At 41.0% G+C, this 19,339-nt stretch overlaps 1 protein-coding gene across 7 annotated transcripts in view; it reads left to right on the forward strand.

Annotated features, from left to right (window-relative positions):
• ANO6 (anoctamin 6) overlaps positions 1 to 19,339 on the forward strand; it is a 233,363-nt gene that overhangs the window by 89,694 nt on the left and 124,330 nt on the right. For 4 of the 7 annotated variants that reach the window (XR_008714674.1, XM_055581548.1, XM_055581512.1 and 1 more), the window contains one exon: positions 8,529 to 8,608. Coding sequence is in view for 4 of the 7 variants with exons in the window: in XM_055581548.1 (XP_055437523.1) it covers positions 8,529 to 8,608 (80 nt within the window). In the remaining 3 variants the exon portion in view is untranslated. The other 3 variants (XM_055581529.1, XM_055581539.1, XM_055581530.1) reach the window with 3 other exon arrangements.

Below are 19,339 nucleotides of genomic sequence, written 5' to 3' on the forward strand. Positions count from 1 at the left end.
ACCGAATGTACATAAAACTTGATGACTGACCAAATATCAAAAATGGGGAAAAGAAAAGTAAAAAATGGCCCAACTCTAGTTTGGGTGGTTGAATTGATGCTAATACATTAATCAAGAAGGCAGATACAACAGGGAGAACTCTGAAACAAGGCAGTTTTTACCATAATGTAGGGAGTGTATTTATTAATTTTCTAAATTACTTGATGGGTGGGTATTAATAGTACTAGGTCCCAGTCATGACTCCAAGAAAAAAGGAAAGTTCTTGCCCTAACAAATTTTACATATCCATGAGTGGTTTTTTTGTTGTTGTTGTTTCCTTCTTCTCACTTTAGCTATTTTTTTTCACTTTCAGAATTATCTGAGAGGTCGGGATGCACACTTTTATCTTTCTGAGGATGAGAAAAACAGAACTCTAAATGAATCCATGAAATTCAATTTGGAATTTGCATTCCAGGAATGATTAGAGGAGAATGCCACAGTTTTTTTCATTTAAATATTATGGTCATTGAGTTTATATGCTTGTAAAAGCTGTGGTAAGAGACTGATCCATCCAGATTCAGGAAAGTGAGGAAACATTTCCCGATGCACATTTCTTTTCATTGAAAGCAATAACCAACAGTGTTTAAGACATTGAGGTCATTCAAAAATATTTGCTGAATTAGTGTTATCTTTTTCTATGTTTAAACTTCTTTTATTATATTAAAAAAGAGAATGATTGGTAGGGATAATCAACCTAAAAAGTCAGAAGGAAAAATGGGTGCCTAACAAGGTAAAGGATGACAAAATTTATTAAAGAATGAAGTTTAAAAAAAGTAGTTACGTAGTATTAATATTTAACAGTCTTCAAGTCACTTTTATATATGTATCAGTTAGTTTATTTTCCGCTTTCTGATGTAGGTATTATAGAAAGTGAAAATGTTAGTCACTTAGTCATGTCCAACTATTTGCAACCCCATGGACTGTAGCTTGCTAGGCTCCTCTGTCCATGGAATTCTCCAGGCAAGAATACTAGAGTAGGTAGCCATTCCCTTCTCCAGGGATTTTCACAACTCAGGGATAGAACCTGGGTCTCCTACATTGCACGCAGATTCTTAACTATCTGAGCCACCAGAGCCTGTAGGTATTATACTCTACATTTTAATGTTGAGGAAACTGAGACTTAAGGTTGATGGGTTGATGGATGTGCCTGAAGCCACAGGGTTTTACTGCATAGAGGTATTATGAATCAAGCCCATTGCCCTGGGTAGTAGAACACAGCCATCTTAGCCTGGAAAGAAATTCTCCTGTCTTTGTGTTTTATATTTCATTATTAACTTTCTTTTCATTGATAATGACTCTTTGGCCCCATTTTAGAATTGCAGTTAATATTTTGAGGCCTATAATCTGTAAATTTACAGCCTCTGGAAATAGGGAAAAGAGATTTTCACTTACCTGTCTTCAAAATTCAGTAGATCCTGTAAAACTGAGGCCAGAGGAAGAGACGCTGGAACCTGGAGACCAAGTATGATACCATAGGATGATAGACGTAGGGTGTAGGCTTAGCCTTAGGTGGTGTGGGGATGGAGACTGGGCAAGCCTGCATTATATCTGGATATTATGGAGTGACAGGAAATGGTGGTCCAAGTATGTGGTTGCTTTAAAAATAGTGGCTGGTGGGTGTTGGTATTCAGGTCAAATATTAGATATGTGCCAATATCCAGTTTTCATAGACTTGTAGTCCAATGGGCAAAGAGAGTTTCAGGTATAGGACTACCTGGCAGATCACTAGACATCCTGCCCAATCTGAATATGTGAGTGTATCTTCATATCCTAAGGTGATATGGGCCATTCTTTTAACATTTCTTTAATTGTACATTCACTAAATCATGGGATTCCTGAGGACAGTTTCTATGCCATCTTCATCCTGATATTTGTACTCATATCGCTTAGCTCTATCCTTGGCACATGAATATCTTTAATTACTTGTCAGAATATTGTATTTGTTTATTTTGTGGAGCTTTTCTATTAATTCTTCTAATTGTGAATGCTATATCAATAAATTTCACTGCATTTTTTAAATTATTTGCTTTTCAAGAAACTTTTCTGACTTATACTCACAGTGCTAATTTAATTTCTTATCAACTAATATTTAGCATTAGAGGGATTCTTGGAATTATTTAGAGCAGTTTAGGAGACATTATTATATTAAAAAAGATGTACAATTTTGGAATTAGGTTCCCTTTATATCAGTTCTAGTGGTTGATTTCAGGCAACTAATAACCTGCAATTTTTCATCATCTGTGAAAACAAGGATAAAAAGAAGATGAAGTAAGATCAAACCTTTAGAAGTGCCCAGGAAGATTCTGTTTACATTTCTTTATATCATGATATAAAGATATAATTATATATTATATATGATATAATGGTTATATATGATAGAATCATATCATGACATGGTATGATTAGGTTCTGTGTACAATAACTTAATTTATGTTTAGATAATGGGTTTTTTTTTTTACAACATGCTTTTGAATTGTCATTCATGTTCCTTGCACAACCTGTGAGATAACCAGGGAAGTAATTTTATCACTAGTTTCAGATAAACTGAGACTAAGTCATTGCCCAGGATCATGCAGCTAAGTTGCAGATCAACCCAGTCAGTCTCCTTAATTCATGCCCTTTGCACCTGGCCGTGGTCTGTTTTTCTCTGCTGTCTCTCTGATGATTTCAGTCACGACCAGTCACCATAAAGAATATGTCATTTGAACCCAATGACCGGCTATACTGATGCTGTGTGTATGCCTAATTCTGATTACTTTTATTGCCGGGGCACTGCTTAGCAGGCATTCTGGGTCTTACCCATGAGGTTCTCGTGAGGTCATTTTGTGTTTTCTGATGGATGATAGATTATCTAAGTTATAAAATGTAGATAATGGATCTTTTTATTACACATTTTAAGTAAATCTTACTCATCTTTGCTGTAGAAGTTTTCTCTTCATTTTGCAATTGGACTGATTTCCATTTCTGATTGATGGACAAGTAATCAGGTGAACTGCAACTTTCTGCTGAGGTTTCTACTGTTTTCTTATTAACCCATTATTGTGAGTGGACTTCTACACATTTCTATTGGGCCCTTCATGGATGTCACAGCTAGTACCACCAATGACTTTATTCCTTTAATCTTACTATAGTAACTGCATTGATAAAGTTTTAAAACTATTTTTTTTGTTTTTTTGTTTTTTAATTTTAAACTAATTGTTATGTGATTCATAAAGTTAGGAAAACTAAATAGTGGATTTCTTTTGACCAAATCCTCAATTATTTGAGTTTTACCAGTAATAAATCAGTTGATATCTGTGCATATTGTGTTTTCTTTGGTAGTCCTACAATACTCCATTAGTCTGTCTAGCCTAGCACTTAACTATACTAAAAATAGCATTTATCATGCTTCAAATTCCTTTACTCAAGAAGAGGCAACTTTGGTTCTTCTTGGTATCCCCAGGGCCTAAGAAGACAATGACTGTGCAAAATATGTGTAAACCGGGCAATGAGTATTTGTTGAACCTGATTTCCAGTTGAACTTTAATTTCACATCCATACAAAATGTTATTGACATGTCAAGGCAAAGACTTTTCATAGAATAACCAGTTTTCTCAGCAGCTCTGATGAACAGATAACAGAGAAGTCCCACATGCTTTTTATATTCCAAGTGCCAGAACTAAATGAGCTAATCATGATGCCATTCAAGGAGGTACTTCTATAGTACAAAGTGAGGCATTATGGCAATGCTAAAAATGCATTCCCAAATATTACATTTTAAAATGACTTATATCAAGAAGGAAACAAAATGAACATTTTTGCCTTTTTAGAATTTTTTCCCTCTGATTTTGCACCTATTTTGATAAAAAGCTCTCAAAGTGTCACCTTGATTTTGACTATTTTATTTTTGCTGAGAAATGAACTTTTTCAACTATGTTGGATTACCAGAAATGAGAATGTCAAACAGTAACCGGAGCCCCTTAGTAGGGAAGTATAATTATCATATTAGCATCATAAATCATTTGCTTCTCAGTACTGCATTAGGTCATGAGAGCAACAGCTGCAGCTTTGTTCTACCTAGATGATGTTTCAGTAAAGCCATTTCTGTTTTATTCACTTAAATTTACAGTTTCTCCTTTGCATTGACATTAACTAGTGAATCTATTAGTTTCCATTACCAGCAGAATAACTGAAACTATAAATAGTTCTATATATTCTCCCTCAAATACAGTCAAGCTGCATAGATACCTTAAATTTGATAGAACATGTGGGTAATACATCTGCTTTCTTCTCTGTGTTTAGGCAAAATTTGTACTTTCTTAAGCTTATCCTTTCATTTAAAAGAAAAAATCACTGATAGCAGCTCTGTCCCATCTGCTGACCCCAGGTACATAATGGATAAACTGAGCATCTGTTTATAAAAGAATACAGATAAGATGCAAAATCAAGTCATTCCATCAGATTGATGGTAATCATTTTAAAAAATACCTGTAGTATTATGTTTCATTGACTTGATAGTTCTGCCAGAAAAAAAGATGAATCATAAATACCACAGATATAATTTATTCGATATCTATCTTACTTCTGCGAAAAGGTTAGATCTTTTCTTTTTGCTCTAAACCAAACTACAAAACACCAGTTGATAACCCATCCTCATAGCCACTAGTCTAAACATATATTTTGACAACTTTTAAAGGTGATCTGCAAGCATGTAATTATGTTGGACAACTCTTGGTCTGATGTTGAAATAACCAGTTTATTCCAGTTCCCTGAGTGTAACAGACTGCGGTACTTGCTGTCGTCCACCAGAGTTCTCAGGAGCAGGCACCTTACTTTTGGCTCAGATCTCAGCTCTGTAAGCCTTGCTTGGCTCCCCTCATCTGTTTCTTGTTTTTGCTTTGGTTCACTGTGATGAACTCAGTTTTTCAGAAGCATTAGAATCATTTGTTTGTGTCCTTTTCTACTGGCATTTTCTTGCAATCCATAGGATTACAATTCATAGGATTATAGCGGGCAAGATTCTGAGTGAACCTAAGATCTAATCCCAATATTGGGGTAGTGAAGTGCCAAAGCTAAGTAGCTGAATTGTTGACTGATAGTTTGGTTTTGTTAAACAGTCACTTAGAGATCTCTTAGTGACCCTCACCTGTACATACCCAGCTGTCCTTTGGGCCATTGAAGGGAATTTTTCTGGTTATATAGGAACCTAACCTTTTTGTTCACAAAATCCTCTAATGGATTTTTTTAAATTAATATGCAATTAAAAGTCACTACATTTCATAACATTAAAAGTAATTTAACATAACTTAATGCCTATTCCATGCTCAGTCTCCCTAGTTTTGATAAACAAAAACCTTTACAGCTAGTTTCTTGAAGTTAGGATCCAGTTGAGTACCACATGTAGCTAGTGGTTGTTGAGATATTGTGATTTGTAATAAGTGTATATTTACTCTTCCTTGGTTCTTGGCACAGAGCTTTTTTTTTTTTTTTTGGTCATGCTGTGCTGCATGTGGGATCTTATTTCCCTAATCAGGGATTGAACCCTCATCCCCTGCATTAGAAGCACAGTGTCTTAACCACTGGACCACCAGGGAAGTCCCAAGGGCGACTTATTTATTTATTTATATTTATTTTTGACCGTACCTTGTGGCTTGTGGGATTTTAGTTCCCTGACCAGGGATGGAAGCAGTGAGAGCCTGGAACCCAAACCACTAGACTCTGGGGAGTTCCCATGGAGCTCCTTTTTAAAAAACACTCAGAATTTCCTAAGTGATGAGAGAACCCAAATCACTACAGATGGTGACTGCAGCCATGAAATTGAAAGACGCTTACTCCTTGGAAGGAGAGTTATGACCAACCTAGATAGCATATTGAAAAGCAGAGACATTACTTTGCCAACAAAGTTTCGTCTAGTCAAGGCTATGGTTTTTCCTGTGGTCATGTATGGATGTGAGAGTTGGACTGTGAAGAAGGCTGAGCGCTGAAGAATTGATGCTTTTGAACTGTGGTGTTGGAGAAGGCTCTTGAGAGTCCCTTGGACTGCAAGGAGATCCAACCAGTCCATTCTGAAGGAGATCAGCCCTGGGATTTCTTTGGAAGGAATGATGCTAAAGCTGAAACTCCAGTACTTTGGCTACCTCATGCGAAGAGTTGACTCATTGGAAAAGACTCTGATGCTGGGAGGGATTGGGGGCAAGAGGAGAAGAGGACGACAGAGGATGAGATGGCTGGATGGCATCACTGACTCGATGGACGTGAGTCTGAGTGAACTCCGGGAGTTGGTGATGGACAAGGAGGCCTGGCATGCTGCGATTCATGGGGTCGCAAAGAGTCGGACACGACTGAGCGACTGATCTGATCTGATCTGATCTGAGAGGGATAAATATGCCTTTTATTATGTTAATGAGGTGCTGTGATAGCCCCTAGGTAACCAAAGGAGCGGGAGCTGGCTACCTGGGGAACTCACGAAGTGATTTGAGGATAGAAATTTTCAGTTCCACCTCCCTGGCCCCTGGGTAGGGGAGATAAGTTGAATCAGTTGCCAATGGCCACTGATCATCAGTCAATCATGCCTCTGTAATGAAGCCTCCATTGGGCTTACTTTGTGGCTCAGATGGTAAAGAATCTGCCTGCAATGTGGGGGAAGGTTCGATCCCTGTGTTGGGAAGATCGCCTGGAAAAGGGAAAGGCTACCCACTCCAGTATTCTGGCCTGGAGAATTCCATGGACTGTATAGTCCGTGGGTTCACGGAGTCAAAAACAACTGAGTGACTTTCATGTATACACATATAAAAACCCCAAAGGACCAGATTTGGAGAGCTTCAGGTTGGGGAACACATGGAGATGTGGGGAGAGCGGTGCACCTGGAAAGGTGTGGAAGCTCTGCCCCTGTCCCCACACCCCTTTCCCCTGTACCTCTTCATCTGGCTGTGCATCTCTAGCCTTTATAACATCCTTGGTAACACACTGTAAGTGTGAGTAAATGTGTCTCTGAGTTTTGTGAGCCACTCTTAACAAATTAATTGAACCTGAGGAGAGGGTGGTGGGAACCTCTGATTTATATAGCTGGTTAGTCAGAAGCACAGGTAGCAACCTGGACTTCCAATTGGCATCTGCAGTGGGGGCAGTCTTGAGACTGTACATACGCTGTGCAGTTCAGGTAGATCATGTCAGAATTGAATTAATTGTTTGTTGGCATAGGAAAAAACACACACTGGAGTTCTGTTCCTTAGGGCTCTTTATTTTTTTTTTAATTAATTTATTTTTAATTGAAAGATAATTGCTTCACAATACTGTATTGGTTTTTGCCATACATCAGTGTGAATCAGCCATAGGTATACGTATGTTCCTGTCTCACATCCCAGCTCATCCTACCCCTCTAGGTTGTCACAGAACACTGTTTGAAGCTCCTTAGGGTTCTTCAAATCTCTAATACTCTACATATTTCATGTCATTGATTTGTTGAAGAAGCTGGATCTGTTGATACATGAGATTATTTAAATGCTTAATAATATTTAAGATTATTTATGTTAGTTTATTTAACTAAGAACTTTTCCTACATGGCCAAAATTACAATATCACACTTATTGATATTAATATAATCCAATATTTAATGAGTATTCAAATTTTCCTGATTTTGTTTGGAAGTCTTTCATATCTGGATCGTTTAAAGCAGGATCCAGCCCAGAGCCAAACACTTCAGATGATTGTTTTGTTCTCTTAATGTGGTTTAATCTGGAACAGTCCCTTTTATTCACATCGAGAACTTATTTACGAGAGGAGACTAGTATCTTGCAGAATGACCCTCTCTCTGAATTTGGCTTCTTTATCTCTCTAACACTGTGCTGTCCAGTGTAGTAACCACTGGTCCCATGAAGTTACTGAGGTTTTGAAATGTGGCTAGTTCACACTGAGATGTTGTGAGTATAAGATTAATAACCACAAATGTAAAATATTTACTAATAATTTTTATATTGAATATACATGTTGAAATGATAATGTAGGTATATCAGGTTAAATAAATCTTATTGCTAAAAATAATTTTACCTATTTATTTTTCTTAATGTAGCTACTAGAACATTTTGTTTGGCTCCCAGTATATTTCTATTAGATAGTGCTTTTCAGCAGATTTTGAAATTGCTACCCTAAAATGATTTCACATCAGCTTCCTGAGACATAGTAGAGGAAACATGGTTAAAGTGTTCCTGAACTAGAGTTGTATAACATTTAGTTGCCGTGTCCTTACATGTAGAAGCTAAATGATTTTCCATGGTAGATCAAGCCCAGAGCATTTTAAGACCTAATATAAACATGGCATTGTCCAATAGATGAAACAGCTGCTGAAGATTTTGAGTGTCCTGGTACCTGAAAGCATTAAATAATGTCAATTTGTAAGTGTGCCACAGGCATGGTAGTTAATCTGATGCTGCCGACTTAAAAGCGAAAAAAAAAAGTGTATGTAAGTCAATGAAAGTTCATGCTCATTTATTTTTCCGTTTGTTTCTTTTCAGCCTTGGAAAACCTTGAACAGACAAATGTCTCTGGTTTTGGATCATTGAAAAGTCAGCAGGACATCCGAACCCCAGAGTTTGTGAGTACTACTTACTCTATCTTAAATTTGTATCAGTTACCTAGAGAAAGAGGGTTTGTTTGTCTTAAACTGAGTTCTTGGTTTCAGGGGCTCTAGGTCTGGCACAGGTCTGGCTGGTAGGAATGTGTGTGCAAAGCTCTGGTCCTCTGGGGAGCAGGTTCCTGAAGTAGTGTCTTGGCATCATGCACCGTAAGCCCGCTCTTCACACTGCTTGTAATGACGAATGAGAACTTTGCAGTAAAATGGCATCATGTTTCTAAAACTCCCCCTTTATTCACTGACACCCTTACTACAGTTTCTGCTATCAATAACCCTGGAAACCAGTCTAGTGAGCACATCCAGGACGTTGACCAGTCCGATTCCTGTTTCATTCTGGAGTTTTCAGTCACACAACCTGTATGGGTACGTCTTGTAGGGCTATTCTATTGGTTATTTCTGCTAAGAAGGGGACTAAATGCTCTCACTAAATTAGACTCATTAAAAATCAGCCATGGTTCCTACCCTCAAGGAATTAAAAATCTTATTAGATGCTACTGTGATTGTATTCAAGATGCTACTGTGATTGTATTCATGCCTTGTTTAAAGAAAATTGAGCACATAGGATGCCTGGTGCAGAATGTCCTTGACTGGATTTTATATTGCGCTCTTTGAAGAGGGGGATGGGAAGAAGCATTTCTCTGAGTCATGTACCATGTTACTGCACCAAATGTGTGAGGAGAGCATGCCAGGAGGCACCTACATTTACTTTTTGCCCCTGCTGCACATGGCTTGTCCACCACATTAGCAATGGAAAAAAACCTGTTTTTCAAATTTATTTTTGAAATATGATATATAATCACCTCTCCAGTAATTGGCAGAGCACAGTTATTATTGATAGTGACAAAAAAAAAACAAAAAAAACCTACCCCACCTCATGATGTGGTTTCTTTCTTCTCACTGATTCTTTAAGGATCGCCCCCACCATTCAGCCAAGAGTAAGGAAACTAGGCAGGGCTCTGGACTGAAAAGGGGCCGCATATGAGACTCTATCCACGGTGCCGTTTTATTTCAAAGTGTGGGACTCCTGTGGTGTACTAGCAGATTGCCTACTGTGAAAATCACTTGGATATAATAGAAAGACATAGTATTCAATGACTTCCCTATTATATTCAGCAAGATTTTCAGCGAAGCAAAATTGTGACTGCTCACCAATATTCCCACATCTTAAAGTAGCAGAGCAGTTTTTGGTTTTTCCGATTTCTGCTATTACGGCCCCAAAGGAGAATTGACACAGATTTTTTTTTCATGTTTGAGTATGATACTCGCACAGACTTATGGAGCTGGCCCTTTTCTGTTATTTTCTTAACTGCTTTTTACTGATAATCTTTAAGCAATGTGTGTGCAGCTCTAAAAAGAGCTGTGTGCAGTAAGATGTCAGTATGCCTGGTAAACACATACATTGTCCACACCAGTTCCCCGTGTGAAAATAAAACAGATTTCAGTATGTAACAATGATGTTTGAAATTGGCATGCCTCAGCAGTGTCTTTGCTACAGTCTACTGGGAATTACACTGCTAATCTTCTTCCACCTTCAATGCTAACCCACCACTTTTCCCTTATCAAAATGTGAAGACTGGTGAGACTAGGCTAGAATGACCAGGGGTGGAACTTGAGGATCATAGGCTATGCTTCCTTTTGGGGACCCTTGTCTTAACAATGAGTCTTACAATACCCATGCTGAAAGGAGATTTTTAGGTTAAAGTCTCCATGTTTTTGTTTTCCACTGTCATGCCTTAAAGAATATCTAGAGTCATTTCTGTAGACCACATGATGGTGCTGAAATTGTTAATCAGAGTTTCCTTATTTGAGTGGCTAATATCAGATCTCTATGTCCTGGCTAGTATCTTTCTCTAATTGTGTGTTCATATTGTGTTCAGGGAGGAATCTGTTATTTTCTTGCATTTTATAGACTTTCACATGTACTTCTGTTTTATTGACTATGCCAAAGCCTTTGACTGTGTGGATCACAGCAAACGGTAGAAAATTCTTCAAGAGATGGGAATACCAGACCACTTGACCTGCCTCTTGAGAAATCTGTATGCAGGTCAGGAAGCAAGTTAGAATTGGACATGGAACAACAGACTAGTTCCAAATCGGGAAAGGAGTTTGTCAAGGCTGTATATTGTCACTCTGCTTATTTAACTTATATGCAGAGTACATCATGATAAATGGTAAACTGGATGAAGCACAAGCTGGAATCAAGATTGCTGGAAGAAATATCAATAACCTCAGATATGCAGATGACCACACTTATGGCAGAAATTGAAGAACTAAAGAGCCTCTTGATGAGAGTGAAAGAGGAGAGTGAAAAAGTTGGCTTAAAACTCAACATTCAGAAAACTAAGATCATGGCATCCAGTCCCATCACTTCATGGGAAATAGATGGGGAAACAGTGACAGACTTTATTTTCTTGGGCTTTAAAATCACTGCAGATGGTGACTGCAGCCATGAGATTAAAAGATGCTTGCTCCTTGGAAGAAAAGTTATGACCAACCTAGATAGCATATTAAAAAGCAGAGACATCACTTTGCCAACAAAGGTCTGTCTAGTCAAAGCTATGGTTTTTCCAGTAGTCGTGTATGGATGTGAGAATTGGACTATAAAGAAAGCTGAGCGCCAAAGAATTGATGCTTTTGAACTGTGGTGTTGGAGAAAACTCTTGAGAGTCCATTGGACTCCAAGCCAACCAGTCTATCCTAAAGGAAATCAGTCCTGAATATTCATTGAAAGGACTGATGCTGAAGCTGAAACTCCAATACTTTGGCCACCTGATGCAAAGAACTGACTTATTTGAAAAAACCCTGATGCTGGGAAAGATTGAAGGTGGGAGGAGGAGGGGACGACAGAGGATGAGATGGTTGAATGGCATTACCGACTCGATGGACATGAGTTTGAGTAAACTCTGGGAGTTGGTGATGGACAGGGAGGCCTGGCGTGCTCCAGTCCATGGAGTCACAAAGAGTCCAACACGACTGAGCGACTGAACTGAACTGATAGACTTTCACAAGTCTGATGCTCATTGCCTGCTGCATCTTTTGTAGCATGTGTATAGCTGTTCGTGTTTTCTCCTCAACATCCGTCTAGCCCGTGTTCTCCCAGTTCCACGGTAAACATCTATTCCCCAAACTGCGGTCTCCATGGTAAACAAACAGGAGGTATAGAAGCCACCTTGAGAATAGGGTTCTCAGGGGAACCCGGTGTGATATTTAAGGGAAGCCTCTTTTGTAGACAGAAAGTTACAGCATCAGTAAGAATGGGTGGCTCTCGTTGGGTAGGGAGGCCGATTGGGAACATGCCAGGACAGAGTCGGGTAAGTTGACCCAAACCAAAATCTTAAATTAGGACAGTGACAACAGTGCAAATTTGGGAGCAAAATGGGCCCAAAGACAAAGCAAAACTGAAAGCAGAAAAGGCAGAGTAGAATAAAAGGAACTGAGGAATCCGTATTCTGTTCTTCTCTGGGTGGCATTTTGGAAGGTCCAGCCGCAGTTTGTTGAGTTGAACTGAAATAGAGTAAGTCTTAGACCATGTTTACTCAGGCCTTATCCTCAAATAGTTCAGATTTTAGAAGGCTCCAGAGCTGTTTTTTTATACAGTGGAGTGTATTTATATTGTTTGACCAAGGGGGAGCACAGAATTATTATCGCTCTTATTTTGTTTCCTTCAGCAGTTGTCTTTCTTTCATTTGAAACAAGTCCTGAAAACAGTGCTCCTTGCGGCACGATAAGTACATTAAAGGTTTCCTTCCCAGCCCAGGTGTCTGGAATGTGACTAGTGGAACAAAGTACCATTGTATGTAAATCGTGGATAGGAAATGCTCTCGTGAACCCCTCCTGTGCCTGCAGACAACGGCCACCTTGTAGGGCCGTGATCTCGTGATCACGTGTTGTCTCATGATCTCGTGTTGCTCGTCCCTACCTCCCACTCCACTCTGCAGGTTGGAGTGGGTGAGGTTAGCCGAACCATGCTGACATGTTAAGGGGTAAGTGGAGATGTGGACACTGGTGCATGAGTTGTTGCCACCCCAAACTTGTGAGGAGCTGGGAACATGTTGAAACTGGACATTGAGCCGCTCTGAGGTGAGATGCATGTGTGGGTGAGGGTCAAAGTGAAAGAGACTTGGCTAAAGACTGACCTTTCAGAGAGTCCCTTGGTGATCTCATTGTGGTGGAAAACCACCTCAGTTGTGGTTCGGTTTTTTGTTCAAGCACAATGAAAATCTGCATTATGACTGCTTTGTTAACTTAATATTTTATTCCAAACATTTTCCCATTCTGTTCTTTCCCCAGTTTTCATGGCGGTATAATCGACGTGTAGCACAGTGTACATTTGAGCTGTACAGCTCCATGCTGGTTTTCTGTCTCTGACATTGCTATCTTTGCTGACATTTTCTGTTCACTGTGTCAGTAAACTATAATTCATCACATTAGGAATTTTCAAAGCAGTTAGTTCAAGAGGAATCTCATCGAGTAAATGGTGGCATGGTTGGATGCTCTGTAACCATGTGATTGGTGACTATCATTTTGGGACCCAGACCCTGAAAGTAGATGGGGGTGCAAGATAACAGGTATCAGACTCTGAAGAAGGGGATCAACCAAATTGAGGCTGGGAACTGAGTACCAGAGACCCAGATAAACCTGTAGAGTTCAAACTGAGAAGTGGAGACTACAGCACTAGGCAGTCTGGTTAGAACCAAGGATGGGGAACCATTGACATGGTGATGGAGCAGATAAAGGTGGCCCTGCAGAATGGCAGCACAGACATGGGGCATCCCAGGCTCCCACTAGTGTCCCCATTCCCAGATATAGTTGAGAGCAAAGGCGATATGATGTTTCAGTGCAGGGATGCAGCAGGCATGACTGCCCAGCAGACCCCAGGTCGATTCCAAACCCCAAGGAGTAGGAAACAACCTGGGGGTTGGGGGCTAATAGGCAGAAAGTTTGGGTAGTGGTCAAGGCTCTGTGTAGAAACCCTGCCTCTGTTGGCACTAACCCAGGAACTCACGTGGGCCTGATTGCTTGAGTATACATGGGGTGAAGGATAGGGTATGGAGAGGAATTCTCATCTAGCAATCACGGATCTATCCAGCAGCAGGCTGGATAGAAACCAGGCTGCAGTCAATATGGAAGCACATGGAATGAAATAACAGGGCTAAAAAATTACATTTTAAGATTTAAGTCTTGAGAATAAGAACCTCTTTTTTGAGTTTTTCAAGTTTCAAATAGTTCAAGTTTTTCCAGAACTTGAGATTTCTGTCTGACTCTCTGGATGTTTTAGAGGCAGGACTTCCCTGACAGCTCAGCTGGTAAAGAATCTACCCACAATGTGGGAGACCTGGGTTCAGTCCCTGGGTTGGGAAGATTCCCTGGAGAAGGGAAATGTCACCCACTCCAGTATTTTGGCCTGGAGAATTCCATGGGCTGTATAGAATTCCATGGGGTCACAAAAAGTCAGACACAACTGAAGGACTTTCACTTTCAGGCTTCTTATTATCCCTTATCTCATGTCAGTTGATGTTTCCTTTGTTTAGCGTCTATCAGATTTGGCATAAGTAATACGAAGAAGTCTAGACTGGCAAAAGAGTATAGGATTATAACGGGATAAATCAGGGAAGATGATTAGAAACCACAGAATTTAGAAAAGACAAAGAGACTCAGGAAGATGAGAATTAAAGTGGAGCAGATATGTTCCCTTAGTTCAGCACTCATGATTATGCAGAGAGAAGAATATGGGAAGAGTACTGATGCCATTTGGAATTTTGTTTAACTGCATTCTCTTTTTGAGAGAGGATACTACCACTAGGGCTTCCCTGGAGGCTCCGTGGTTAAAGAATACATCTGCAATGCAGGAGACACAGGTTTGATCCCTGGGTTGGGAAGATTTCCTTGAGAAGGAAATGGCAACCCACTCCAGCATTCTTGCCTGGAGAATTCCTTGGACAGAGGAGCCTGATGGGCTACAGTCCATGGAGTTGCAAAGATTCAACCATGGCTTCAGCATGCCTGCACTACTTAATAGAAAATACAATTGATTTCCTGAAATTCAAATTTGATTGTCTTTAACTAGGTGAAGATAGATGTGACCCTGAAGAGTTAAGATATTAATTCATTAAACAAATATTTATTTGATATCTTCTATTTTAAGGACTATGGTGGACAAACAGAAAGCATTCTGCATGTGTGGAGCTTGCGTTTTGGTAGTGCAGGTATAAAACACAAAATAAATAAAATACACAGCGTGTCCCATGATACTAAATCCTTCAGAGAAGGAAGGATTATTTGTGTGTGTTGTGGAGGGAGTTGGTTATGGTTTTCATCAAGGTGTACAAGCATATCTCACTGAGAAGGTGAGGAGTGGAAAGGCCTAAAGCAGGGGTGCTGGAGCAGACTCTTTGGAAATCTAGATGAAGAGCATCCCAGGCAGACAGAAGAACATGCACAAAGGTCTTGATGTGGGAGTTGGTGAAATGTTTGAGAAAATGGAAGGAGGCCAGTGTGACTGGAGTAGAGTGAAGGGTGGTGAGAATAGTAGCTAGTGGGGACTGTACAGGTGATTGTAAACACTTTGGTTTTACTCTGAGTTGGGAACTTATTTGAGGATGTTGTCTGGGGAAAAAAATGCACAACCTAACAGTTGAGAGTTAAGTTTTATTCAGTGGACTTTCTTAAGACTTCAAGCCCAGGAGACAGCAACTCAAATAACTCTCAGATACTGCTCCGAAGAGGCAAGCAGGCAAGCAAAGATATACAGAAGTTTTTGCAACAAAAGACCAAGTGGTCAGGCTTAATGAGAAAATACCAGACATCTCAAATTAACAACTTTACTGCTTTCCTATGTAAGAGAAGGTAAGAGTCTGGGCTCACTGAAATCACCCCTTTGATATGCACCTTAGCTCTCCGGGGCCAGTCTCCTCTGTTTTCTCATCCTGCGTCTCCTTAGTGCACCATCGGGGTATCTGCAGCGGCTGGCTGTCCGATGGGCTTGGCGGTGGGCAGTTTGTCTCCATCGCGAGTTCCCTCAGGGCTCACTGTCCAGGAGGCTGCCATGTGATGGAACATCCTTTGTTTACTGATACGGCAGACAAGATTTGAGTTCTCAGGGGTAACCCTTGGGAGGGCTTCCCTGGTGAATCAGACGGGCGTGAGGAGGAAGAATTTCTGGAATGATGACCTTGACAGGGCAAGAAGGGGTGGTGGGGTGGGTGTCCCCCCATAGCTGTAGAGACGGTTCATTCTTAGGGACAGGAGGGAGGCCAGCTTGTTGGGGCCCAGGTGGAACAGTTCAGTAGATTTACTAGTAGGAGCTTGTTGAAGTTTTTACTTGATTGCTTCCCATTTACCAATGAAATGGGAAACAAAGCCTAGCTAAGGTTGAGGAAGAAAAGAGAAGAAGAGGTCTGAAGAGAGAGAAGTTATGAGACAGTCATCCGAGAGTGAATACACTGGGTAATGGAAGATGATGGACTGGCGACCCTAAGAACCCACTTGAGGTCAGCTGTTTTTCCTATTCAAGTCCAGCTTGGGGGGAGCAGGTGTGGAGTAGGTACAATTTGATTTAACTTATTCGGAGGTCAGTTCAGCAAAGCAAGACAAGGATGAGAGAGTTGCAGGGTCTTTGTAACAGTGGAGGACCACAGACATAGGAAGAAGAGACAGTAGGATCAATAGATTTAGTCTGTAGTGGGGTTTGGTAATTTTTGGAATTTGTGGTATTGAAGAGAGTGAACTGGAAAGATAGGAGGCTGGAATTGGAGAGTCAGATGTGTATAATTGAAGGTGAAGTTGCAGTAAGTGGTACAGAACAGGCTTGGGCTGTGAGCTCGGGAATGCAAGGCTGAGAAAGGGTGGAGCCACAGGGAAAGGGTGTGGGAAGGATTACATTTGTGGAGAGAGAAATCCCTAAGAATTATGTCTGGAGTAGTGTGTTGGAGAAGTAACAGTGAGCCAGGGCTTAAGTCTCCAAGTAATAAGGGGCAGTGACTCGAGAATCAATAGATGGCTGCAAAAGGAGAGCACTGGAGAGGCTAAAGCACTGGAGCGTGGCCAGAGGAAGCTAAGAAACAGATGAAGTGGTGAGTAGTTTACGTGTTGTGTAGGGGTCGTCATCTCAGGATTTCTCAACCTCAGCACCATTGACATTTTGGTCTGGATTTCTCTTTGTTATGAGGGCTTTCCTGTGCATTATAGAATGTTTAGCAGCATCCTTGGCCTCTGCCCACAAGATGCAAAGGACCCTCTCCCCAGCCAGATAGCTCCAGACATTGCTCAATATCCCCTGGAGACAAAACTGTCCCCATTTGAGAGCCACTGAGTGAAATGACCAACCTAGACAGCATATTAAAAAGCAGAGACATTACTTTGTCAACAAAGGTCCGTCTAGTCAGGGCTATGGTTTTTCCTGTGGTCATGTATGGATGTGAGAGTTGGACTATAAAGAAAGCTGAGCACCGAAGAATTGATGCTTTTGAACTGTGGTGTTGGAGAAGACTCTTGAGAGTCCCTTGGACTGCAGGGAGATCCAACCAGTCCATTCTGAAGGAGATCAGTCCTGGGTGTTCATTGGTAGGACTGATGTTGAAGCTGAAACTCCAATACTTTTGCCACCTGATGCAAAGAGCTGACTCATTTGAAAAGACCCTGATGCTGGGAAAGATTGAGGACAGAAGGAGAAGGGGATGACAGAGGATGAGATGGTTGGATGGCATCACTGACTCGATGGACATGGGTTTGGGTGGACTCTGGGAGTTGTGATAGACAGGGAGGCCTGGTGTGCTGCTGTTCATGGGGTCACAAAGAGTCAAACACAACTGAGCAACTGAACTGAGTGAAATGAATACTGAAAAGGCATTGAGGTCACTGGTGTCCTCGGATAGAGCTGCTTCTCGGGAGCGTGGAGATGCTCCTATAATCCATGTTAGGGCGGATCATGGAACGAGAAGGAGAAAAGGAGGTAGAAAATACTGAGCTCTCTTTCAAGGAAGGGGTTTGACTCTGAAGGGCTCAGAGAACTAGAGGAGAATATGAAGGCCAGGGATGGTTTTTTCCTGTCAAATAGAGAAACAGGTTTTAATGTTGATAGGAAGGATCCACGTGAGAGGAACTGTTGACTCTAGAGGAAAGCATGACTTTGAAAATGGCTGTGGATGGTTTGTAGATGTAAAGGAGTCAGCATTCCGTAGGAAGAGCATTGTCTCCTGAGACACAGGTGCAGTGGGCTGATGCTGTTGGTTTATGGCTTTGATGGAGAGAAGCCGAAGTTCCCGTCTGACTGCTTCAAGTTTCAGCTGCTGAGAGTGAAGAGAACGCTAAGTGTGAGGAGTCAGCATTTTGAAGTACTTGAGAACTGGGGACCAAACTGACCTGGAGAAACTGAGGAAAAAGTGCTAGGCTTTCTGAAGGCCCATGTGGGGCCGAGGACCCTCAATTTATGATGAGGCCAAGCTGCCCTGCTGTGGCTTCTCTCCAGCTCACTCAGACACCGAGAAAGCACATAGCCAGCTTTAGCCAGAGTCGGAGCTTTGCTCAGTGACCTTGATGGAAAGAGTTCTGGTAAGAGTGTTACTGAAAGGATGACCTGGTTATGGGACTTTAAGAAAGAAGGAATAAAAAGAGGATCAGCAGATTAATTAGGAAAAGTCATGGGACCTCTGTGGTCACTGTGAAATGAGATGTTGTTGTCTTCAGAAAGAGGGGTTCTTGAGTAGGTGACTTTGGAACAGAAAATGTTTCAAGTGATGACAAGGTCCAGGGTGGGACCTTGGAGGTTAATACATGAAAGGGAGAAGGACGTTGGAGATGAAGAGTCCAGTTACTGAGAGGCCGGTGTGCACTGGTCTTATCTGTGGATGCAGATGTGCTTCTGGTCTAATGGGGGACCTGGAACAGAGAGGGACAATGTGAGTTGGGGCCAGATTTGCACTGAACTAGAAGCAGCAGCTAAGAAGTAGGGGATGCCAGGCTCTAGGAAAGCCTGGGGGTGTATTCTACTTGCATGGACCTAAAAGGAACTATTTCTTCCCCCAAGAACACTGGAGAGTGATGATCTGGAAGTGGCACAGAGAACCAGGAAACTGTCAGTCTTTCTGTCCCTGAGGTGTGAATGCTCTGAGGGGAAAAATCAGAGCCAGCTGAGTCTGCAGTTTTGTTTCCATGTTTTGATTCAAAATGGTTGGTCAAGTTTTGTTTCAAAGTAGGCTCAAGGATCAATTTTCATCTTTATTTCCTGCACTCTCCCCCCAAATCCAGACTTCATTTTGTTTTTGTTTTTGCTTTTTTTTTTTTTTCTGGTCTAAATGACCCTGAGGCAACTGAATTGGTGCTGGGTCTATTGAGAATAAGGTTTATTTTATGGTCAATCCAAGGTCTTCCTTGGAAATCCTGAGAAACCCAACTTAAGTCCCAAAGACTGCCTCAGACTCCAAGATCTTCAGGATTGAGAAGACTGGGAATAAAGCTTCCATTCAAATATTTCTATTCTCTTGTGCCTTCTGCAAATAAAGAAACAGACTGGCTTTGCCTTGTAGCTTTATGGCACTAAGTTCACTAAACTAAAGGAGACAAAAAAAGTGCAACTAAAAAAGCGTTTCTCCGAAGAAGACATGCAGATGGCCAAAAATCACATGAAAAGATGTTCAACAGCACTAATTCTTAGAGAAATGCAAATCAAAACTACAGTGAAGTATCACCCCACGC

This window comes from Bubalus kerabau, chromosome 1, assembly GCF_029407905.1.
Source record: "Bubalus kerabau isolate K-KA32 ecotype Philippines breed swamp buffalo chromosome 1, PCC_UOA_SB_1v2, whole genome shotgun sequence".
NCBI classification, from domain to species: domain Eukaryota; kingdom Metazoa; phylum Chordata; class Mammalia; order Artiodactyla; family Bovidae; genus Bubalus; species Bubalus kerabau.